Source organism: Myodes glareolus, chromosome 12, assembly GCF_982192425.1.
Source record: "Myodes glareolus chromosome 12, mMyoGla1.1, whole genome shotgun sequence".
Taxonomy (NCBI): Eukaryota; Metazoa; Chordata; class Mammalia; order Rodentia; family Cricetidae; genus Myodes; species Myodes glareolus.
This window is the reverse complement of record NC_142037.1, coordinates 6589007-6615387: the sequence shown is the minus strand read 5'-3', so window position 1 is coordinate 6615387 and position 26381 is coordinate 6589007. Positions and strand designations below refer to the sequence as shown.

The window sequence follows — 26381 nt, the reverse complement described above, 5'->3', positions numbered from 1 at the left end:
TGCGGTTCCTAATGGTGAAGGGATATGCACAAATAGTACAAAAGCTAGTCAGCAAAAGTAAGCACACTGCAAACACTTTTAACTAACTATCAAAATTAATGTTTGTTATATTTATTCATTATTTTTTAGAGACAAGGCCAAAGATGACCTTCACCTTCTGATCTCCCTGCCTGCAACTTCCTAGTGCTGGAGTTACAGGGGTGCACCCCATACTCTGTTTTATGTGGGTCTCGGTGATGGAACCCGGGCCTCATGCACACTAGGCAAGCAATCTACCCACTGAGTGACATCCTCAGTTCTTAGGTTACTCTCAAAATCATTTCCCTGCTTTAGAATCCAGCGTCTTCCTTCATTTTACTTGGCCTCCAGGCTTGGTCCGTACCTTGCATATTCCTGTGGGTAAGGCGAGGAGTACCAGGTTTGGATTTCATATTTTCCAAACTCTATCACTGAAGGGTACCGACCACAGTCTTCCACTCCACTTTCATACTCTATTTTCTGATAAACAAGAACAACAACAACAAATCATGGTGAAATATAGGTACCAAGAAGAGAGTGTATTTCATTTACATTATTTTTTCTTTTTCATTTGAGGCTACCCAATCGTATCATTGATCTTAATTATTAATTAATTAAAAAGGCATGCAAAATAATACCCTAACAGACACACCAAAGACAGGTAATAAATATGATACAAGTATATCCCAAAATCTATACAACTGGGTATAACAAAAGACTGCAATGCATTCAAACCTACATTACAAGATGGCGCAGTGACCACTACAGATATTGGCAGTTCCCTGCTCCTATAGGAAGTACCTTTGAGTTCTCGTCTATGCCATGTGAAGTGGTGTAGTCCTGTTATTTCACCTCCTTCCATGAAGTAAGCTAGACAAGCCTGCACAGTCACTACTGTGGTAACTCAGTGTCTAGCGTAGCACCTGATACACGAAAAGAAGTATTTCTTGAACAAAAATGCCCTAGTTTTGGGGCTGGTGAGTTGGCATAGCAGGTAAGCCATTTGCCGCCAGGACTGAAAAGCTGAATCTGATTTCTCGAACCCACATGAAGGAAGAAAGAGAATTAATTCCTGTAAACTGTCCTCTGACCTCTACACCTGCACCACCGACAGACACTGGTATGTGCTCCCCCACCACACACCAAGAGATTAATGTAATTTTAAAAACAAGCTTTTTCATGTTGTAAAGAAGGGGCTTTGGAGTTAGCATTGTCTTTCAGGTAATGACTACTGTCCCTTACCTTTATGTAGGAATGCACCCACCCCATAGACAAAGAACAATAACAAAGAGGGAAATCTGTCATTTGCTTTAGCTGAAGAAGAACAAACACAAAGGTCTGTCAAGGGCAGGATGAGGAATAAAAATATGTACTTGTTCTTCAGATCAAAACTAAAAGTCTTTAGGCTGGCAGGATGCTGCTAAAAACAAAAATAGAAGCCCGCTGTGGGCAGCATGATCTCCTCAAAGGGAAGAGGCAGGGGCGGGCCCACCAATAATGGCCACATGTGACTGTCTACTGACAGTAAAAATCGCAATTACTTGTAAGTATGTCTTTGAGAAGTCTATAGCCTTTCTTCTCCATGTCACCTGGTGGTAACCAAAGTCAAGCTGACATGTTAAGAGGAACCATTCAGAGAAATTACTAGACAGTAAAAATAAAGATGATTTCAAATGATTATAAAACACAACATTTCACTTATCAACGCCAAAAAGTTAAAAACTGGCACATTTTCATATGGCTAGCCACTTGTGTCAGAAGTATCGGTGAATCAGAAGCAATGTGCTTTTTGGTTACAAATTGAAATTGTTATTTTACAGTGTGGGCAAAAAATTATCAAAAATTATTAGAAACTTTTTCAAAGCTACATCTTATTCTTTACTTTGTGTTTGAGTGTGTGTGAGTGTGCACAGATATGCTGTGTTTCTGTGGAGGTCAGAGAAGACACTTTCGGTAGCTGGCTCTCTCTTCCCATCACAGGTTTTGGGGATTGAATTCAGGTTGCTAGGCTTGCAGAGCCAAGTGCTTTTGCCCACTGAGTCATCTTTTTGGTTATTGTTATTATTTTTAAGATTGTGTCTCTCTATGTAATCCTAGTTGTCCTGGAACTTGCTTTGTAAACCAGGCTGGCATAGAACTCACAGAGATCTGTCTGCTTCTGCCTTCCAAATGCTGGATTAGAGGCGTGCGCCACCATGGTCAGCTAACTATTATATTATATCTATATATATATAATATAATATAACTATATTATATCTGTATAACTAGTACTATTCTGGTCTATTGTGAGAACAGTTGAGTCTTTTTTCTATTCTAACAGAATAGATAATTCTACAGTAAAAAAAAGACATAAACATCAAGGAACCACAAAGGATACTGAGGGAAAACTCTACAGCCTCAAGGCAATGGCTAGAAGCTGTGTAACTCTGGCTACTGCTCCATGCGATCTAGGCCTTACCTCCCAAGACAGTTCCTGGGCCTGCTTAAAAACGTCCAGATCCTCTTCAGTTACAACATCCTTGTTTCCGATCACATTTACATCTGTACTTTCTTGTTTGATGCTTATTTTAAGTTCAGTATCTGTCATTTAAAACCAGCAGAAAGTGTATTCACTGATTTGAAGCATGGACAACTAGCGTTTATTACCAAAATGGCACCAAATAAGCAGTGGGCAACCAGGGATCCTTTCCCACTGAGTGGAATCATCTTGTACAGTTAAGGACGGCTCACAAATCCAACAGTAATTCTTTCCCTACTACAACTAAATTTTCAATTGTACATATATCACTGCCATCTTTTTATAACAAATACAAGGGAAAGTAAGAACAATAAAAAACAAAACATATTTTTCAACCAAGATTATAAGTTATGTCTAGTTATAGCATTCCCGTCATTAGTCTTGAGTCCATAATATATACCAATTTTTTCAAATGACATATTTTGGCTTTTTGTTGTATAAAGGATAACAAATGTAATGGGCCAATTTGTTCAATTTAATTTTGAAATTGGTTTCCTCCCTGAGGTGGATGGATACACACACAAACACACTCAACCCAATGCACACTTCACAGAATCACAGGTCAGGCTCTGTTGAGACGGAAGCAGGATGAACTTTGTCGTGAGAAAGCAATGGAGCAGAGAGAGAGGCAGAGCTGGAAGCCCTGGCTGGAAGCACTGCCGGCATCTGCAAAGGTGCTACTGGCTACAGAGGCAGCACAGGAGAGAACATGGCAGAAGCATGACAGTGGCTATTCATGCGGACTACAAAGCCAGAAGCATCGCTATGAAAGCATCTGGGGGGAGGGGTGCCTAGTGCCACTACGAATGGAAATAAATAATAGAAGGCCAGAGAGTATTAGTTGGAAGAACATTTTGGAGGTTTAGTCAGCATTAGGAAAAGGTCGAAGTCTCACTGCGTGTGTGAAAGAGAAGAGGACGGAGAACAGCTAGAGCCTGTGTCAGGGACGGGAGTTGAGTTCTTGGTTCCCTTGGGGCTGGGGGAAGGGCGGGGCGCAGGTTTGGCTGGAGCTTCCACCTTTTGCTTACCATCATCCTGATCAGGGTTAATCCTTCCGTCTGCCAAGTTCCCCTTCCCTGGTGACGGGGTCCCCATCTGAGGGGTCACTTTATATTTTAATCTGCCTAACATCCTGTGCTTTTTAAGAAAAGTTGTTCGCTTGAAGTAAGCAATGGCTTTAAAAATATGTCCTCTAGTCATCCCCCAGCTAGAGGAGGAGCAAGAAAGAAACCTGCTCCTAACGTCTCTTTTTCCAAAGAAATGGGCTTTAGCTTTTGCCGTGGAAGAGAATTCAGTTTTACGACGCATGCGTTTGGGTGCTGTATAGCTCGGGTGTCCCTTTTGTCGAGACTGTCCCTGAGTGGTATAGATATGAGAAAGTCCGTCAAAGAGAGCCTTCAGCTGGCTGTTAGTGACACTGCTGAAGGAGGGCTCACTGGACTGGCTGGAGGAACTCTGGGTAGAGATAGAGGAAGTGGAAGTGCTGGACGTTTGTGAACTGGGGCTCTGACCAGAGATGGGGGTTGGGGGTGGAAGTGAAGAAGGTGGAGGTTTTAACTGTTGTGTGGTACCTGTAGCCAACACATGAGAAGTGCATGACTGTTTCTGAGAGACCTTTTTCCTTGGACGATAGTGCTTTGAAAAGTCTATTATTTCACCTCGTGATCTGCGACCATCAGGTGATGGTGTAAAAAACTTAGTAAGGCCATCAATGAGCCCTTTGGTTTTCTTGTTAACTTTAAGTGTAGAGGCAGAAATGTAGGTGGAGGTGGTGGTGATTTTGGTGGTGGCACCAGGCCGAGTGGGGTCTGTAACAGCCAATCTGCTGCTTGAGTCCTTCCCAGACGCAGCATGACCAGATGGAGGTGTGGTACAGACTTTAGTCTTTTGACCCCTACCAGGTGACCCCCTTCCTGTGAATGCATTCATGGATCCTTCATCACTGGTTACAGACCTAGGTAAAAATTTAGAGAATAGTATCAGCAATTAAATAATAGAATTATAAAAGTATTTAATAACAAATCTATAGAAACTAGATGCATAGTCAATGTACTTGAACTTAAAATTAATTGCAACCTTAAGAATGGGTTTTTTTGTGTGTGCCACCACCTATGTGTTTCTTGGCTGGAAAAGATAACAGAACCTACTTCATGTAATGATTCCGCAGAGCCAAATCAACAGGTACTAGGAGAATCCATGTGGACCCCAACATAGTACACGGAAGAAAAATTTTGTAGATACTAAAAAAACACGCAATGCTTTCATTATAATTAGGCAAAAAAAAAAAAAAAAAAGTCATCCCCGGTGTTGTTACTAGTAATTATGATTTCCTGGAATGTCCTTGAAGAAGTCTTAGAGAAAGTAGGTCAGATGTGTGATGCAGAGTAAATGAATATCCTTATTTTTAGTTAGAAGCAATTTTTTACTTAGCCTGGAAACTTACATAAGTACAATTTGGTGTGTTTATAAATTTTTACTAAAAAGTAAAAATAAAAGGTTCCCTCTTCTAGCAGATTATGCTTAGGATGGTAAAACAGCCAATAATACTCTCCTAGGAGAGAAGACAATCACAGCATAAAATAATGCTGAAAAAAGGACAATTGCAAAAAAGAAAAGGGAAAAAAAAAAACTGAAGAAACGATTAAAGAGAAGCCGCAGCAGGTCAGACACGACGTGGGGTCTGGTGGAGAAGCAGCACATTTACCATGGTCATCATCAGACACTTGGTGTCAAGACCTCTGCCTCCTGCTTTGACTGACATTCACTTTGTGTGATGGTGGGTTCTGGCCACACTGCTGTAGGTCACTCCACAGACACAGCTGCCTACATGAAATGGCAGCTGACTGCCTGCACCTCAGGCCAAGACTTGGGAAGCTACCCATGTTGCAGAGAAATTTATACAATAGAAATATTTGCATATGATTATGACAATGCTGAGGCTCAACGTTATCAATTTAGCTGGAAGCTAATGGAGAAATGGAAGCCTGAAAATGGTATGATAACAAATTACCAAAATACCTTAAATAATTACAAATAGAAAATATTTTTGTGCCTGTCTTGTACACAAAGATTTAATGAACCAATTTCTGTAAGGTTCATCTGAGGTGGTTCAAATGCCAGGATCTTTGCCTGGTGTAACTATTTTAGCCAAATCAGATGAACAAAGGAGATCTCTGGTGTCACTACAAGATACAGTGAAGGCTAGTGACAGACGACTTATCCAGGCTAAAATGTCTGCATTAAAATGCTGCATCTGGACTGGATCTAGCAGAGATTGCCCAGAAAGGACAACACACTTATAAGGCACGTATAAGGAAATCTCCCTAGACTTTCTTAAAAATTCCTGAGCTCTAAGGACAATTTTGGACAAACAAAAAGTTAGGATTGGTGCCAGGTGCAATTTTCAGCTGTGTCCTTTGTTTAGAAAGCTTATATCCTAATTTGGATTTTATAATTGGACCCTGAGGATATGGTCCCATTTCAAGAACAATGCCTATGCAGGACAAATGAAAAAAAAACGTAATTTCTATGTTAAATGATACTAAAATAAAAGATTTTATTCCTAAATATTTTATATTTTTGTTTCTAGAAATTAACAACAAAAAATCCACTTAAAAATGTCTACCTTACCAGATAAAGGGCTTTCATTAAATTTCATAGAAAACTCTAGAAAGGAGCCTGCACTTTCTATTTTTCCTTTGGTAGATAAAAGTGCAGGAGCACTTCTGAGAACACATAATACAGTGCACTACCTCAGGTGAAAGGAGGGAAAAAAGAATATTCGGAGTGTTAGCTCAGGGCAGGCAGGGTACTTACTCATCACAAAGCACAGGGCCCTTTCCTTCAGCCCCCAAGACAGCTCTGGCTGTCCTGGAACTCACTCTGTAGACCAGGCTGGCCTCAAACAGATATCCACCTGTCTCTGCCTCTTGTGTTGGGATTAAAGGCATGCACCACTACGCTTAGCCCTGTGTATGTGTTTCTTAATACTATAGGTAGTCAATTTATACTCTATGTGTTAAAAACACATCCATTTCTCTTATTCTTTTTTCAGCTAGGCTTTAATGCAATTGTACAATAAAACGAAATTGGAAATGGAGTTATCATAGTAGACCCATGGTTTACTGCAAAAGATTTTATCTGTATTTCTGCACACATCTGCACCTGCAAAATGGACCCGTCTAACTCCTTAGGGACAGTCATTTATAGGTTTCTCAGAAGCTACAATTTTGGAAAAGAAATCTTAAAAAGTAGTAATATTACATTGGCATCAGAAGGGATTGTCATTTATCTATTATTGCCTGTTTGAAAAAGCCCCTGTGAAGTATTTATAACATTAAGCTGTTCTAATGCTCAACCAATAAAAAGGCTGAGGAAGACAGCAGTTCCTAAAACACGTTCATTTTGCTGCTTGAAATATGTCACTCGGTATCATGAGTACTGCCAAGATAAGACCCCAAAATACCAACTGTAATTAAAAATGTTATTTTGGGGGGGAAATCCCACAGTTTATGCAAAAGAAAAATATTCCTCATTGAGTTTAGAAAAATTATGCTAAAAATTTAACAAAATCCGAGGGGATTACAATTACCTACATTTTTTAAAGCACAACATATAAGATTTCTTTTAATAAGATCTCAACCTACAACAATCGTTGCTTTAATTTATTTTTCGGTCGTCCAATGGGTTTTGCATATCGTCGTTTTATTTGTGCAGCTTTCTCATGGAGTAGTTTTCTTCCCTTTTTCTTTGGTCTGCAGACTTGGCAAATCCACATCCCTGAATTAATATATATATGAAAAGAAATTTTAATGTTTCACTTAAGGAGAAGGTATTAAATATAAATCTGTAGCTGTAGTAATCTGACCAAAGGTGCTGGATGTAGAACTTTCTCTAGGAAAGTCACTCTCTGCTGCTCTCTTCAGGAAGCCATGGCTAAAGGTCAAAGGCTCCATCAAGGTGGTGAGAGCAGTGGCTGACCCTGCCTATTCCCCTCCCACCACCCCATAATCATCCCTGGAAACTCTGTGTGTGTGTGTACGCCATATGTACATGCCTACGAAGGCCAGAGAAGCACTGGATCCCTGGAACTGGAACTACAGGCAGTTGTGAGCTGCCTGATCCTCTGGAAAGGCAGCAAGCTTCTTAACCATGGAGTCATCTCTCTAGCCCAAATCAGAAGCTATTAATCTTTTATCCTTTTCTTATCACTTGGGAAGAAAAATTTTCAAATCAATCAGACTTCTCAACTTCTACAGGGAAAAAAAAGTTTGGTTTGTTTTAATCAATTACTTTTAGAAACTTTCAACACTGAAAATAATGGTGAGTTTAAATACTTTAGAAATTAAAGCTTAACAATTTTAAGTACTCTGGCATGACAATTATTGAAATTATGTGTGGCATATGGAAATTGGTCAATTAAAAAACAGAAGATGTGACTATCATGGACAAATTACTATATGAAAAAGTCCCAATTCAAATCACTGGGGAAACAAGGAAAGGATTTAATAAACTACCCGGAAGGAGACAAAATACTTTCCAGATTTCACAAGAAAGACTTCCTCTCCCTTCCCCTCTTCATTAGATAAGGTCTCAAGTAACACAGGCTGATCTCAAACTCTAGATCCTCCTACCTCAATCTCTCCAGTGCTAGGATAACAGGTGTGAGCCACCGTAAGCAGTTACAAAAATTTTGTGCATTAACTTAAAAAAAAATGATCCAATGCACACACAGCTATGTAGTAAAATATAATTTCCACAGGGTGTGGGGAAGAATAGAACCATAAAACTTAGGCAAAGAATGCTATGAGGAAAAACAAAAGGCTGCCAATATCAGGAATCTAAGTCAGATTAAAATTTATGTGAAACTGAAGTTGTAAGTACTTGAGCCTCAACAGAAAAAAATGATTAAAGTATAAAACAGGTACTTCATAAATGATGATATAGTCAATAATCAAATACAAGAGTTGTGTCTCCTTAAAAAGGAAAAACTATCACATTTTCCTTACTATCAAATTGATTTAAAATATTAAATTAGTTTTATCAAATCTAAGATAGTACTTGTCATAAGATGAAAATTATTTTAAAGATGCTAAGATGTAAAACAGTATCTCCAAACCTCACTGATTCCACTGGTGTTGAGTGCCATGAGTATAATTCTTTGCACACTGGCGGTCAGTGTAAAACCTGACAACCTTTCAAGTTGTGGCCTCTAATTAGACAACTTCTCTCTACGAATTTATCTTCAGGAGTAAGGGGAACACTTGCAACATTTAAAATATCTACCATAGAAAATTGGTTAATTAAATCAATTATGGTTCATTTATACATGAGGTTGCAAAATCAAGTACCCTCAGGAAGCGCCTCGACGGCAGATGACTAAAGCCAACTAGAACTCGTGACAACAGGGAGTAGGGAGAGGGTGGCAAATCAAAGCATGCATGCCCCACAGAGACAACTCAGGATCAAAAGTTTAAAAATATCGTGCCAACAAAGCTTCTTTATGGCCCACAAGCAGGTTTGGAAGCCCTGCCCTATACTATGATGCTCAACATGACTCTTTGAAAATCATGTTTAGGAGAGCAAGCGATGATATGAGAATGCTGACAATCTATTGTTGAGAAGGGAAAATCTCAAAAAGTTACATATGTGCAGAATGCTCCTTTGTAAAGGGAGTGTAGAGGCAGGGGAATGTATTGGCAATTTTTATTCTCTGTTTCTCTTGTGTTTGTATTTTCTATACCTTCCACATGTCAATGTACATATAGTATAATAAAAAGGCAAGGCCATTTTAAAACGCTGAACATACTGCAAATGTGAGGAGGGCAGGGAAAGACTGCACATGGCTGACTTACACAAATAAACAGAAGAAAACTCCATGCTACACCAAATACAGAGAATTCAGATGCTCACACTTTTAAACATCAACCAATAGCTGAAATTTGGTGATGATTTCCAGCTGAAGCACTCTGAAGTCATCACTGCCATCATGAATTTTAAAAGCACAAAGCTCATTTCCTTTATTGGCTAATACAGATAATGCTATAAACACTAACTAGGCAATTGTTAGAGGGCAAGCGTCTTTTTCCTCCCTAGCTCTGCATTAGAGTGTCATACATGTCACCACAAACTAAATGACTTTATAACACTCTGCTAGTCACAACCTACAAGAACATGTGGGTGGGGCGGGGGAACTCCCAGACATCAAAATGAGGTTAACAAGTAAGTAATAAACTATTTCGTTTGGCTGTTTTACAGCGCTGGGCATTGAATGAGAGGACCTTACACATGCTAGGCCAAGTACTCTACAGTTTTAGTATGGTTGAAAAGTTCACCTTTTGGCATTCTGGAAAGTGGTGGGTCACAGCACTCCATGTGGAATCCTCTATCACAGGAGTCACAGAAAAGCATATTGTCCTGCAATATAACACAGTAGAGACTGAGTGAGGCTGAGACCAACTGAAGAACACCAACACCCTCAAGTTACCAGGTTAATGTCTAGTGGAGCAACACCTTCCCAGGGGTGGTGTGCCATCACTGTAGTTTGAACATCCCGTCGGAGGAAAGCCTGGGCCCTGGGGTCGCGTCCCTGGTGCTGGGATGTGAGAAGGATACTCACTGCATTTTTGCCCTGGACCCGACATGCGCTGCATGTCTTGCACTCGATGCACTGCCATCTCAAGGCCTTCACATTTGCGGTTAATTCGGGACAAAATTTCAAACAGGATGGGTGTCCTGCAATAAAAAGCAATTGCTCAATGTCATTGGTGTCTTAGTATTTTTGTTTAAAAAAAAAAAAGGGTTTTTTTTTAACTTTAAAAAAATTATTTTTATTTTTAAAAATGCCCTTTATTCAATGGATGGCTGGTGCCAACCAGTGAGCCTTAGGAACTTGAAAACAAAATAGGTCAGAGACTCAGAGCTATAAGACTTCCTTTTTCTCTTTTGTCTTTGTCCTCTTTCTCTACATGTATGAACAATAGTGCTAATACTTTCCCAGAGATAAACCTGGAAATGCAGCCCAATCTTACAGACTTGAAGACAGTTTGTATCTGTTGTTAGTGTTCTTGCCCCTTGTCTTCACCAACCATCATGTGCCCACAGCTCTTGAATTTGCTATACTGTATACCCGAGATCAACAACTGCTCTCTGTGATAAAATCATAAGAGAAAAAACAATGGCTAAACAGAAAAGCTAGCTGAGCATAGCATGGTGGTGGTGCACACCTGGGATGGCGTATTCAGGAGTCTGGCTTGTACAACAAGACCCTGTTCTAACAAAGACCTGGGGTTGTTTGATAAGCGACAGCTCCAAGTGGCTTAACTAATTTACTCATCAAACAGTACACAAAGGACACCTATGCCTGGGACAGACCCCAAGAACATCCTACACCACTGAGTTTCAATTCTGAAAGTTAGGGAACAAGCATGGAATTTATGAGTTGAAGAAGACAGATTCAGACAAGAGTGGGTTGGGAAGGAACCCTCAGAAGGCTTCCTCATTCTTCTAGAGCATTCTGCTTCTCCACACAACTCTGGGGACTTTTTACCCAGGCAACGTTCTACTAGGCCAGTGTGCAGAAAGTCCCAGAGGGAGGAGACCAGGTTCCATGAGTGAGAGAGGGAGGGTGAGCCAAGGTACTGGAAAGTGACCCCACTGAAAAATGTATGGCCTTTTATCACACAACCCCAAGAAGGGTTCTAAACTTGATTATTCGTTCTTTTGTAAAAATCTGGTCTTTAAATAGTTAGAACATTAGTAAATCCCATGCGAGAGAACTTATAACCAAGCTGCAAAAGGAAATCTGAGGGGTAATAAAAAAGCAGATTCTGCAATTTCCAAACTGTTTTAGAATTTCCTGACTTTGGCAGCTTCATTGTTTAAATATGTATTTTGGGTTCCTGCCAAAAAGGTTCTCTTCTCTAAAGCTTAACAGGTGCTTTCATAAAATTCCACTCACCAGGAGGTTTGGCTTTTTGAAGTAAAAACATTCAATATCAATCATCAATACCATTAATAAAAGTTCACAATTCCCTACTCTTAAAAAAAAATCAAAACATCTGTATTTAAGATGTTGAAAAAGATCAAGTGGTGCCAAATGATTGCAACCCCAGGCTGGGAGAGACACCGGGCAGACATACTTAACCTCTGACATGTCTTCCCCAAGGGTTCCTCAGTCAGATGAACAGAAGAAGAAGGTTTACATAAAAATGACATCAAGTGCCTCTCCTTGCTCAGAACCAGCAAACAAGCACAGCTCACTTGTTGCCCTTGAGTATGCTCAGAACTGAGAGGCGAGAAGCCACCCTGATCACATCTCCCCCTCCTTACAAGGGACAAAAAACTCAACTTTTAAAGAACAGCAATTTAAATTCCATCCTTAAAATGGAGCCTATCAGCTTAAAAATATACCATTTACTCCTTACCTCCTTTTATTACTTCCTGTAAGTCATATATCACCAGAACATATGACCTCAATTCCGTGCACTGAATTTTTCTCTACATTAGAATCTCCTTTTGTGCTTGGTAGCTTAGTCTTCAGTAACTAAGGTAATTCATATCATATTACGGCTTACTATTTATTCCTATAGATACCCTACAATGCAGACTTTTAATAATTTTGCATTTTCAAAAGTAATAGATTCTAGCCATTTTTAATCAAAAGCATAGAACATTTTTCCTTTTAATGCTTTCTTCCACTTTAAGCAATGGTATCTCAAACTACTACTATTTAAACTATCCTATCAAATTCCAAAGCCTTCAACCCATCTTTCTTTTAGGAAGCAATCTCCCCTTTATTTAGCTTAAGAGAACTGATTACAGATCATTCTAACTCTATGTTTCTATGATTCTGTAAAAGACGCTGAGCAATGAAGACACATTTTCATTTTTCCTTTCTCATATTAACTTTAAAATGAAAGATTGTAACTGAGTCTTAACGTATTGCTATATAATCTGTAGCAATGAGATGCCAGGAATCGATGCTATTGATAATGTAATCCCTTATTTCCTACTGAGTCACTACACAAACACAGCCATTCTTCTAAAAATCCTCGTTCTCTCTACTGAGAATTCTTCTCTCTGAAAATGGTTTTACTACTGTGGTTTGCCATGTGTCAGATTTTGAGAGCCATGTCAAGTCTTCATTCATTTATTCATTGTTATACAAGCACATAAGCATTCATAGTTCAAAATAATTTTATCTAGTAAAACTGAAAGAAAATGGTCTAAAATTAGGGTCCACAAACACAGAGGAAATATTTGAGAAGAAAAAACCACATATAGCAAATACAATAATGGTCTTAAAAGATGTCTGTACTCCAATTCTCATGCCATGTAGAGAAGAAAGCAACTCTACAAGCATTGGAACGACTAAAGGACAGATTTCGTGAGCTGAAAGGAGGAGATGCTGGGGACATTCAGCAATCTGCACTTGCCACATCAGACTCTAAAGATGGAGGAAGGAAACCAGAAACCAAATACTGGCTTCTGGGAAGGAATTCACCTGCCAACAAGGCAAGGGCTTACCAAACAAGTAACTGGATGCTATTACAACCCATGGACCTTCTCTCCTTAGAAAGCAGTCAACAATTCTAATATCTTGACTATGAGTCCTACAAAGGGGTTTTGTCCTATAGCTGTAAAATATTAAATAAGCTGTTTCAAACCACTAAATTTGTGGTAATCTGTTATAGCATCAATAAGTAAGTAAATAAGTAAGTAAGTAAATAGCTGGGGGTGTAGCACCATAACAGAGCATCTACCTAGCATGCATGAAGCTCTGGATTCAATGAAGGTGGGAGAGAAGGAGGGAAAAAGAGAGGAAGGAAAAAAGAGATCAGGTTCCTCAGAGTGGTTATTGGGCCATCGGTATGTGTGTGTGTACCCTTCCTTTAATTGGCATTTAACAAGCATTAGAAACAGGAAGAAGATGGAAATGAGTCCTACCGGTTCAGGTCATCTTATGTAGCAGGAAGACAAGCATTATTGTACTCCAAAACAGAGACAAGGGAACTGCAACTTCAAAACCAGCCTGGGATACACAGCAAAACCTTACTTAAAATAATCAAAGCCAGAGATGTAGCTTGGTGGGACAATACTTAACAACCATGCATAAGGCCTTGACTTTGGTCCTCAGCACCACAGATGAAGGGATCACCACAAATACTAACAATGAATCTTAGCAAAGAAACACCTTCCTGCTCTTGGAGCAACGGGAATACTATGGGTACCCAGTCAGTTACAGAAAGAGAAAGCATCTCACACATCAAACGATCACCAAAAACACTTTGATTCTATGTCCTAACCAAAATCCTGCACACTAACAGATCCACACTTCTCCAGACACACAGGTTTACTGTTATAATATCCCAAAGCTCATCTTGACCTAACTTCTCAGCAATTATTCTATTGCAGCCTAAGTGACATGTGTAGATTTTAAATCTCATCACAGAATTCTTCTGTCCACCAAAGTCTTAGGAAAAAAAATAAATTCTTTCATATAGGCCACAAAGCCCTACCAAACTGACCTCTGTAAACGCAATCCACATCATTTAATCCTTTGTATTCTGCACTAATACTCATCTTCTCTCCCACCTCTGTGCATGCGGCCTTCTTCCAGCCTGCCCTCCTCTGATCTCATCTACTCCCACTCCCGCTAAGGAGGCACTTCTCTTTTCTCCAAGTGACTTCTTGGATTATCTAGGAGTCACACTGTGTATTTGTTCTTGACATTATCACCAGGTAGGTTTCTGATCTTGTGATGTTCAGCCTCACCTCAGGTCCAAAGTAATGGAGCCAGATGACTATGGACGAAAACCTCCCAAACTATGACCCAAAATAAACTTTTTGATTCTTAAATTTCTCTTTCGCCCACCCTCCCTCCCTCCCTCCCTTTCTTTGTTTTTGTTTTTTTTCAAGTCAGAGTTTCTCTGTGTAACAGTCCTGGCTGTCCTGAACATCACTTTGTAGACCAAAATGGCCTCAAACTCACTGAGATCTGCTTGCCACTGCCTCCCAAATGCTGGGATTAAAGGCATGCACTACTATTGCCCAGCAGACTCCAAAGTTGCTTATTCAGGTTTTTTCATGACCAAAAGAAAATGTTATAGCATGCATCCAACAAACAAGATTTCTGCTTCTTGCCTGTCACTGTGGATGACTCACTGCTGCAATGGCTTCTGGGGGATAGGGCTCCCCTTCTTCCTATTGACTCCTCCTTTGAGGTGAGGCTCTCATTCCTTTTCTATGTATTCCTTTTGGAATTCCTTCTGGTTAAGACTTTCCTTTCCAACCCAGTGATCCAATCTGTCTCTAGTAAGGCCGAAACTAAATGAATAACAAACTGCTCCCTGAGGCATTTATATATAATAACCCGAAGAAACCTGTATTAGAGTAAAATAAGCCTGGAGAGCCAAAGACTGCACCTTCTCAGCTCCCCCAGCACTGTTTTTCAGGACTGACACTGAGTAAGAAGGAGGAGCTAACTCATGGTGGGCACCAGGGCTCCTGAGTGTGGGCTGGTATTCCAGCTTCTCCTCGGCAGAGGCTCTCTCTCCCTCTCCAGCTACACTGCAGCAGCCTCTCTTCTGCCTCCTGTTTCAATGAGTTTCCACTTAGTGTGATGCTGTAATTCTGAACTGTACACTTATCTTAGATTTGCTAATTTGAAAACACACATGCACACAACTCATCTGTAAGTAAGATTTAACCACCCGGCAATCTGAGCAGCAGACACAAAATTTCATTTGGTATAATATCTAATACTTATGTGAAGCTAATTAAAGATAATTTGGCCTTAATGAGGCAAGGAGAATTATAACTGTGTTAATTTCAAAGTAAGCTGATCCATGAAAGTCAAGTAAAAGCACTCCCCAGCCTCAGCATTTCCTCAGACTTGAGGAATGTCTTGGTTTCCAAATTCATGAGTGGCTAGGATAATTCCCCTGATGTGTGTTACATTGCTGCCCATCTTCACATGACTATTTTACCACCCTTATGACAGCCCTGTTAATCTTCACATTGTACGGAAAAAGAAAACTACGGTTACAGCCATGAGGGAAAGAGAAACAAAGCCCAGGGCTGGGGACACCACATTTGGGACATCTCTATGCACCCCACCTCACATTTTTACTAATATGAATTTGAGCATTTTTTTTAAAGAACTCTAGCAGGGGAAAAAAATAGCTCTGTATTTGTAATACAGTCATCTTAAAAATGGAGAAAAGTCCAACGAGCTCACTTCATGGTGGACTCAGAAGGAAACAGTTACACACATGTCTATAAAAGCTCAGCACAGGGCAGCGTCATCATACAAATGGTGCTTCAGAGAGAGGCGGCTAAGAGCACCGAGCACATATGGGAAACACATTGAATAATCACCTTCCTTATGACTGCATCTGGACTTCCTTCCTCTGGTTTTAAACCGCTCATGGACATTTTTCTTTAACAAAAATATCATATGTTCAGAATCCCTTTGATCCTACAAACAGTCTCAACTCTATCCTGGAACCAATAGGTTCTTGTGAGTATGAGAAGGCAGCCATCTCTACAAGGCCAACTGGAGGACCAAGCGTTAGCCCTACTGGGGCCGCAGAAATGATCTGTGCCAACACGGCTCCCACCGGGACTGGGCCCTGCAGAAGCATGAGGGCCATCATCTTCTGTTTTCCTTATGAACACCAAGGTGTCAAAACATAGCTTAAAACTACAAGGACCTCCATACCCCTAAAAAATTAGCTGCATTTTATTTTGATGCTTTATTTTTAAGAGGAAAAAAAAACACAGGTTGCTTGTCTAATTGATAAGAGGAGGTACAAGTCTATACAGTATTTCACAACAGGGATCTTTTCCCAGCCACTAAAATAGTCGAATCCAAGCTGATACCTCACAGAAGAGTAAGTGAGCTGCCACATAGCAGCAGTGTTCTACTTCTGAGTCCAGAGAGGCACCTTCAGACATCCTCTGTGCTCTACAGAGAGACACTATGCCCTAGGGCTTAGATTCTGTCAGTAACAGAGGTAGACATGATCCTGGGACAGAAACCCTCAACCCATTCTGCACTTACTAAAAAATAAAGGGTGCTTTTAAGGAATCAACGTACCAAGCAGCCCTAGCCTGACCCCAGGAAGTATGAATGGAAAGGTAAGAAGCTTTAGAGAAAAAGACATTTCTGTAACTTCAGTACAAGGGGCTCAGACCTCCCTCAGGTGGGTCTTCAATTTGGGAAAACTCAGGGAACTCGATTGTATCAGAAAGTTTGAGATTGACCTCGGTAGAGTTACACCTTGGTACCTTGTGAGGAAGGCCTTGAAGTTACGATAAAATCCCAGATTCCTTGGCAGCTCAGCAGTGCTGAACTTGTCACCAGAGGAAAGGAGTGCATGAGAGAGCTTCTCTTCCCACATTTCAGTATATGTATGTGCGTGTAACCTGTAGACTTTTATGTACTAAATCAAAAGGACTATCCAGCGAAACAAAACATAAATAAAATTTGCCTTTATATTTCTGAATAAAACTGGAGACATAATCTTAAATTCTTGTGATAAGAACCCAGAAGAGACATCGCCCTGGGGGCATCGAGGGCATGATAGCTGGTTCAACAACTGTCCAAGGTTCGCCCAGCAGCTCCTTCACTCCCTCTCACACCAAGCACTCTTGTCTACCGAGTTACAGACAACCCAATCTCTTCCTGCATCTTGTGATTTTATGTTTCCTAACCCTTCCATTCAGTCACACAGAGATGAGCTGAAACACAACATTTCATCAGTAGGCGTCATAACCTGAAATACTACATACAAGCTTCAAAGTCTCAGATTCTGGAAAACAGAAGCAATTCTGCATTTAACTTAAACTCCTTGGGGTGAGCCAGGCGTGGCAATGGTTGTACTTGGGAAGGTGAGACTGACTGAGATCAGGATTTAGCATTGTAGTAGCCCAGCCATCAAAAGTGAGACTCCAGCATTTCAAAAATCTCATTTGCGGTACATACTACCCTTGTAACCTTAGTAAGGACAGTGAGTTTGAGGTCAGCCTGGGCTACATGGAGAGACATCTCAAGAAACAGACAAAATTCCAAATTCCTACCATGATTCACTCACTGCACTGAAGTCTCCACACTGAACTATCTATGTGTAGGTTGGAAACTGGAGCTTGGTTACAGAGATTACTGAGCAGAATTATATAAACATGTTGGTACTGACACACTCGTATTTCACTCTTGACCTGTATAACATTCTTACGTTTTAATACTATTCCATCAGCAAATGGTTTATTTAAATGACGAGATAAGGGCATGAAGCTCTCACAGTGGGAGTCAGTAGGGAGGGCACACAATCCCCGGACTGGAGTCAGTAGGGAGGGCACACAATCCCCGGACTGGAATCAGTAGGGAGGGCACACAGATCCCCGGACTGGAGTCAGTAGAAGGCACACAGATCCCCGGACTGGAGTCAGTAGGGAGGGCACACAGATCCCCGGACTCACCGCTGCTGCCACAGTCTGCACAGGACAGGAGCTCTTCTGGCTTCTTCTCACGATTGGACTCCTTAGTTCCCAGACAGAAACTACAGATTGGAATGGGATCGGCACGGGGCTGTGAGAAATTAAATATATATGTATATTTATATATACAGTTATTCTTCCTTTCAAAACTTAAAACAAATTATTAAAATTGAAAACTTCTTACAATATTTAAGGAAACCCTGATAAATTAAGCATTTAAATTAATACCTTCTAAAAATAATTATCATAAATTATTTGGTAGCAATATCTAAATACATTTAAATGTAGCCATTAGATTCAGAAGTAACTTTTATGAATTCAGTGATACCTACTACCTTCAAATATCATAGAGCCTTCAGAATGAACATTAAGAATTCATCTGCGATCCTAAGTGTTCCGATAATCTGTAAGCCTATAATGAACTGATTCATCTATTCAGCATTAAAGACCATGGATATCATCCAGTTAATTAAGTGAGGTTATTTAACTAAACGTTATCAAGTGTCCTAATTATTCGCCTTTAAACACTAGACATGAAATGTATGTTTTAGATGGCACATGAACAGAGAATACGCAGGAACTAAAATTCTGTGGACTTGAGAAGATCAAAAGACTGTTAACAAAGCCTCTCTGGCACCAAGGGCTTCAAAGGAAAACCAGGGCACACAAAGGAGATAAACCCTCAATCTCTGACATTCACACTTTATGAAAGAAACAACAAAACATTTGTCTAAGCTGGCACCCTTTAACTCTCTATGGCAATTGCTTTTAACAAAGTGTCAAACTACATACACTGTGTCTCGTTGTTTACTACTGCCAGCAGGGCAGGCATTTCCATCCATAAGAATGCAGTTGACTGTGCCTACGGATCTGGTTACATTACCATGAACAGCCAAAACTGTATAAAATACTAAAATTTTATTGCACATTCCAAGCCTTCACAGATGCTGTCTGCTAGCTCTCTGAATGTTACTATGAAGTCTTTATACTGAATCTCATGATTCAAAAATTCAGGGCAAGAAAACTCAACAGAATCAGCAATGTTTTTATACGTAAATCACAAACAGAATTGTGTTAGATCTAATTCTCTAAGTCTACAGCAGCACAGAATGAACCTCATTTGGGCAACTATTCAATCCCAAAAGCCTAATACATAGCCTGGTTCACAGTAGGCACTCAAAATATGTTTGCTGGCTGAATAAATAAGCAGCTGCCAGTTAAAAAGAGAAATCAACCACTTCTTTAAGATAATATTTTGAATGGTTATAATGAGTCAACAAATGTCTTGGCTCCTCTAACAATATGCCATGAAAGTCAAGACCTCAGCTTATGACCAAACATTCATAAACTTGTTTAATATAACTGTGATTCTCATTTTACAATGAGTCTTCATTATCTTGCTCTTATTTTCAGCTTAATTTGCTCTATTAATATGCACATGTTTTACTTTCTGAGGTAGCTTTACAAATGTATTTTTGTAGCCCTGTTAAAAAGGCACAGTGTGAAGCATTCTGTACTGGAAAAACAAAACAAAAAACAAAAAAACAAAAAACAAAAAAAAAAACAAAAAAAAAAAGAAAGAAAAGCTACAACAAATTGGTCACTGACTCTAGCCACAGTTTTTTAAATGCCAGATAATCAGCACTGCATAATTATGGATCCATAGTTATTACTTGCAACTGCTCAGCTGCAGTACCTAGGGAACACTTTTGTTCCTTTAAATAGCAATTAAAAGAACAATCTGGTTTTAAAGTGACAACATTCCCCTGATAGATTCTGGCTAAAGCACAGTCTTTGTACTAATGGGATTCTTGCTTTCATTTGATAGAACAATGTTCAAGCCATTGCCGCCACCCTTGCAGTGATAAATAATTTACAAAATGTCACATATCATTCATACAATGAAATAAATCCAAATCTTCAGCTTCATTTTTCTTTCCTTGATGAATTTTTAGCTGAAAGGGAGACATGGCCACCAGCCAGCTTCATGCTCATTTTTTGTTTTTAACTAAAGGTAACACAAAGGACAAAGGTTGCTAGTAGTTCATGGCCAGAAAGACTGATGTCCCACACCTTGACCAATAATAGAAGCAGAGATGCTATCACTTCAAGCCACATTCAAGTGAAGCTCACCATGCTGATGTATGCCCACAACCACTTATTTTAAGGATAACTATCTCACAATACTGTACAACCACTGCATTATACAGAAATATCTGCCCTGCTGAATTATTGATAATTCAAAGCACTTTTTGCTAACCTCAGTATAGCAGAGTCTAATTAACTTTAAAAAATTGTCACTTGTATGAAATGAAACTTTACAGTAATGCATGTAAATGGGTCACAGAATTATTTTTATTCACTATTCTCAGACTGCATATAAACGTGTATTTTTTTATTTTTTTAGATAATTCCTTAAAGTAAAATGGACTGCAGTCAGAAAATGGTCTAGGTAAATAGCAGTTTGATTCCACAAGATCTACTAAAGATAAGTAATATTTAAGAAGTTTGAAAACAGAAGCCCAAGTTGATTGATCATGGTGGCATATACCCGTAACCCTAGCATTTTGGAATCAGAGGCAGGATTGAAATGATTTCAAGGTCAGGCTGTGATACAATGTAAAACTCTCTCAACACCCCCCTCATTAGAAAACAAAATTCAAAACACCCAATTTTAACGGAAAATTCTTAATTTCTTTTTTTGATATCTTAAGGGGGATGGGAAGAGCCACATAGTCATCTTAGTGGGCAGTGTTTGCTACAGAAGCAATTGGTCTGAGTTCAATCCTGGGAAACCTCATTAATAGATACAAGGGAAAACTGACTCCAAATTTGTTGTCTTCTGCCCTCTAGAATGTATGTGCATGCACACAATACAGCAGTAAATGAGATAAATATCTGAAAGGAACAAAGCAAAAGAAATGTCATAAGGGCATCCAAGTTGTTGGTCCCATTTTCTTTGATGTCTGGTAATGCCAAACTAATAGTAAACCTGAGGAAATTGGGGAGAGATGTGAAGATAAAAAGGGACAAGCCCACTCTGCTCTGTAAGCACCTCTCTGGCCTCGCATCCCCCTTTGCTGAGCAACAGCTCTGAGGCAGTGGGGAAGCCGGAGGTCCTCCTTCCACTGCTACCTCACTTACTCACCTTGACCAGGCAAGATACGTGGCATTGTGCCTGCTTTAAAGAGGAACTGAGGGTCTGAGGAGTTAGGTGAATTCTCTAAACTTGCACAGGTTCAAGGGGAGATCTGGGTTGGAACCCAAGTCTGTGTTGTGCCCCTAGGGCCCATTTCTCAGCTTTATTACCTACCTCCACTCCTCTCTCAGAAAAACAGATTCTTAAAAATTCCGTTCCCACCAGGAGCAACACGTTTTTAAGGTGTTCGTTATCTCTTCAAGCACCAATAGCATGATTTAAAAGTACTTAAAAGGATGCCACTATAATGTTATACCGTTACTAATTACAATGGGAAAGGTATAAAGGTAAAGTGGGCAGACAATTCTTTAACAAATAAGGAGCTAGCACCATGTGCCTCCCAGTGTTTCCATAAAGTGCAGAGCAGTGCCCATGTCATTCTTGGTAAACCTACCAAGAAGAAAAATAACCGGGCAAATTAAAATTGAATTTCTTTATAAAACAACTTATCTGGACTCTTAAAGAATATAAGTCACGCTGGGCGGTGGTGGTGCACGTCTTTAATCCTAGCACTAGGAAGGCAGAGGCAGGCGGAACTCTGTGAGTTTGAGGCCAGCCTGGTCTACAAGAGCTAGTTACAGGACAGGCTCTAGAACTACAGTGAAACTCTGTCTCAAAAAACCCAATAAATAAATAAATAAATAAATAAATAAATAAATAAAAATTAAAAAAGAATGAAGTCATGTGAGAAGTAAAGCTCATGGAAATGAAATTTAATACACAATCCTTGGCTAAATTGCTGATTTTAAAAAAATTATTTACTTATGTGGATGAATTTTTGGCTGCATGCATGCATGCATGTGCAACATGTGTGTGTGTGTGTGTGTGTAGTGCTTTCAGAGGCCAGAAGAGGGTGCTAGGTCCCCTGTAACTATAGTTGTAGAAGGTTGTGAGCCACCACATGACCTCCAGGTACCAAGGGATCTTAACTATGAGCCATCATTTACTTAGCACCATCAACTCTTGAGTCACCATCAATGACTTTACTGGTATAATTAGGGAAATATGTACTAAATATCAAAGTAATACAAAAGTCAGATATGAATTTCTTAAGTGGACATATTATGATCATGTCAGGCCATGGCCAACAATGACAGTTCCAGAGAGATGTGAGCAAATACTTAAAGGTGTTATGGTATCTTAGTCAGGGTCATCCTTGTAGAATCGTGGGTCATCCTTGTAGATTTTCCTTACACCAGCTTTCTACCTGGCCTCAAAATGCCCCCTCCCTTCCAGAGGTCTCTTTCATCATAGGTAGCCTGAACTGGCCATCTCCTGTAATCAGATCAGTATTGTCATCAGAGAGCCTTCATCCAAGGACTGATAAAAACAGATGCAGAGATCCACAGCCAAGTACTGGGGCAAGCTCAGGGAATTCTATTGAAGAGAGGGAGAAAGGATTGTGTGAATCTTCTTCCTGGCCAAGGACCCACAGAATTAACTAACCTGGGTTCACAGGAACTCACATACTCTGGACTAACAGTTAGGGAGCCTGCATGGGACCGACCTAGGCCCTCTACATATGTATGATAGTTGTATACCTTGATCTACTTGTGATACTCCTAGTGGTGAAAGCAGGGCCTGACCCTAATGCTTTGGCTTGCTTCCTCATACAGAGTTGCCTTGCCCAGCCTTAACACAAGGGGAGAAGTTTAGTCCTAACTCAACTTGATGTGCCATGCTTTGTTGACACCCATAGGAGGCCTGCCCCTTTCTGAACAAAAAGAGAGGAGTGGATTTGCGGGGTGGGAGGAGGGAAAATTGCAGTCCATTTGGAAAATAAATGGATAAATTTAATTAATAATAATAATAAAGAAGTGTTATGGTATATCTGTAACTCTCCAATGATCCTAAAATCTCCACCACACCTAAACATGCTGTGGTTATACACCAGAGTGACCACAGGCAGCCACTGAAATGAAAGGAATGCAGGTATTCCACATGATTCCCTCCATTATTATTTCTGCTGTTTCCAACTTTTTTCACACGAAAGTATGGGGGGAGGGGCTCCTCTGCTCTCAAAAGAAGTCCAGAACAAATTATATAGCTGGATTATAAGCGTACATGGCGTCCTCTATGTGGTGATATTTTGTTTGTGCTTTAACAAATAAAGCTTGCCTGAAGATCAGAGTGTGGAATTAAGCCACTAGTTAACCATAGAAGTCAAGCAGTGGTGGTGCATACCTTTAATCCCAGCACTCAGAAGACAAAAGCAGTCAGATCTCTGTGAGTTCGAGGCCAGCCTAGGCTACAGGAGATTGATCCAGTCTAAAAGAGAATCAATCAGGCGGTGGTGGCTCACACCTTTAATCTCAGTACTTGGGAGTCACACACCTTTAATCCATGCACTAGGGAGGTAGGGACAGGAGTGATATGGTTGAGTGAAGATAGGAATATAAGGCAAAGGAAACAGGAGCTCATGGGATTTAGTCTGAGGATTCACAGGGACAGGATCGCCCATTCGGTCTGAAAATTCAGTAGAGGTAAGAATGAGTAACTGGCGGCTCTGCTTCTCTGATCTTTCAGCATTAACCCAGATGACTCTGAGTTTTTATTATTAAAACTAATTAGAAATGTGCTATACTTCTGTCCAATCACCAGTTTATAGGAAACACAGGTGACAGGTGAACATATTAATCTACAGAGAAAGGAGATGTTAGCACCACAATCACAGTGGACAAATGACCCACTTTCTTCAGAATTAAGTTAAAAGGAAGGCAGAAAAAATAAGTGAGATAGACGTGGAGTTCACCAGGTAACTGCAATGTGTATGCTTCCACACACTCCACATATGTGGCTGTCCTTAAACTCTTCATGTAGCTAGACTGGCACCGAACTCACTAGCCTACTGTCGCAGCCTCCTGAGTGTTACAGCTGTATGGATGTGCTACTATGTCTAACTGTTAGTGTTTAAGCAAAACAGTGCTATTCCCTGAGTGGTTCGTGGGCCACAAGGGGCAGTAGATCCCAGGCCAGGAACCGCATGGCTGGTGAGAGACAGACAAAAAGGCACACCATGCAGAGTAAGGCTGGATATTTATTTAGTAGGTTATGGAGGGAAAGGGTGAAAGGGGGGAAGAATGAAGAGCAGAGGGGGAGAGGAGGGGGAGCCATGGCAGCAGCTACCACTTTGGGAGAGAGTGTGAAAACGAAAAACTCCCTGCAGACAGGAAGGAAGATCTGCCTGCCTTGGTGGACAGGGGAGGGAGGGGATGGGACTTCTCTCTTAAAGGGACAGAACAGACCAGTACACTGTTCACTCTGTATGTGTGTTCATACATGTAACTTAAAATGCACCTATCTTTACTGTGACATGTTTTAATTAACTATTCATTGAATCTCATTCCAGAATACAAAGCAACAAATCTCATGTTTTAAAATGTTATGTACTTTTAAGTCTCTTACAAAAATACTTTATATTTAATCCAACCCTGCTTTACCTGTTGAGAGCCAGTACAGTCAAGCTTGGACCCAGTTCTCCAGGCAAATTCTATACTGTAGTTGTACCTCAACTGCCCTCAACTGCTCAGAGATCTGGAGAACATGGCATTTAAATATTTAATTATTAAAATTATTAAATTAAATTATTAAAATACTTTTCATAACAAAAAGAGACAGGTTGGCTCCTAGCAGGAACACTATTTCCTCCAAAGAAGACAGAAGACAAATGGGCAAAGAACAATGTCCATCCACAACTCGTTTCAACTTCCAAGAGCTGACCACTGGGCAAAAGTGCCTTTCATTTAAACTGAGTATCTCCAGACATGGACAGAATCGCTGGAATCGACAGTCTAGCTGCCCAAGTCAAGGTAAGCTTGTCTTCCTACAGATTTCTTAGCCCACGGAATCTTCGGGAGCCTGGCAGGTCCCGCGATAGACAGCAAAAGGTAAATATCACCCTCAGTGATCATGAAGCACCCTGAGGAGTAGCTCTAAGTGCCAACCAAGTAAGTTCTTTGTCTTTTTTTAATCAATAACTCAAGTAAAATTTTATCCTTCTCAAAGATCTCTGATGTAGTTTGACAGCTGAGAGGTTTTATCATTTAAAAGGACAGCCTCACCAAACAAATTTCCACAAGTACAAGTTATCAAATCTTTCTCACGCTGCCTTCTGTAGTCTTAAAAATACCTTTTCATTGTGCAAAAACATCTGTCACAGTCATTCTAACATAAATATGCTACTGTTTATACAATGTGTATGTCTAAAACTTCTGTTTTCACAACCCCCCCCCCAAAAATCCTGTGAGTTCCAAAGAGCCAAATTGAAGGATCTACTTTAAACAGGCCAGATACATCCTTTTCAATTCTCTGGTCCCAAAATTTTTGTTTTCCCAAAACTTAACTTTGTCCTCTGTTCTGCCAATACCTTAAACAGGTGTTAGAGACACCAGACATTTCCATACCACAAACACCGGACAGGAGCAAAGACACCAGCTATCCCAGGACGTGACTAGCACCCAGCTTTCTCAGGTTCCCCTCTGATGATGCCCACAAATAAGCAGGAAGCAGTCTTGAGAATCCGCCACCCCAATTCCTTTAACCTGTTGTGCCTAACCTCCCACAGTTTTATTATAAAAAAGAGATGGGGATGTAATGGTCTGTCCTGTCCCTTTAAGAGACAAGCCCCGCCCACTCCCCCCCCCATCCACGGAGGCAGGCAGACTTGCCTACATTGAGTCTTTCCTTTTCTCTCCCAAAGAGGTAGCTGCTGCTGTGGCTCCTTTCCTCTCCCCCCTCCCATTTCTCTCTCTTTCTCTCTCTGTTTCTCTCTCTCTCTCTGCCTCTATGCTCTTCTCCCTTCTCCCCTTCCCTCTTTCCCCCATAACCAACTAAATAAATATCTAACCTCAATCTGCATGGCAAGCATATCTGTCTGTCTTTCATCTGCGGTTGCAGCTCCTTGTGGGACTGGCTTCCCGTCTCAGTCTGTCACCCACCATAAGGTTCCCAGCCTGGGATCCACTGCCCTTTGTGGTCCACAGGCCACTCGGGAACAGCACTATTTTACTTAAACCATAACACTGAATTGGGCTAAGTGGATGCACTTGGTGAGCCATACCAAAGGCATGCCACTATGCAAAACACACATGCAACAGAGTCAGCAAGACAAATTTATAGAAAAAAAAATGTAAGTAAACCAGGGAA

General features: G+C 40.3%; 1 protein-coding gene across 4 annotated transcripts in view; it reads right to left on the bottom strand.

Annotated features, from left to right (window-relative positions):
* Kat6b (lysine acetyltransferase 6B) overlaps window positions 1–26381 on the bottom strand; it is a 174095-nt gene that overhangs the window by 42127 nt on the left and 105587 nt on the right. For 2 of the 4 annotated variants that reach the window (XM_048426388.3, XM_048426387.3), the window contains exons 3-9: window positions 18020–18128; window positions 10155–10270; window positions 9871–9952; window positions 7183–7315; window positions 3565–4490; window positions 2477–2598; window positions 383–498 (exon numbers count right to left, since the gene is read on the bottom strand). In XM_048426388.3, the coding sequence (XP_048282345.2) occupies window positions 383–498; window positions 2477–2598; window positions 3565–4490; window positions 7183–7315; window positions 9871–9952; window positions 10155–10270; window positions 18020–18128 (1604 nt within the window). The remainder of the gene's footprint in view (window positions 1–382; window positions 499–2476; window positions 2599–3564; window positions 4491–7182; window positions 7316–9870; window positions 9953–10154; window positions 10271–18019; window positions 18129–26381) is intronic. The other 2 variants (XM_087911939.1, XM_087911940.1) reach the window with 2 other exon arrangements.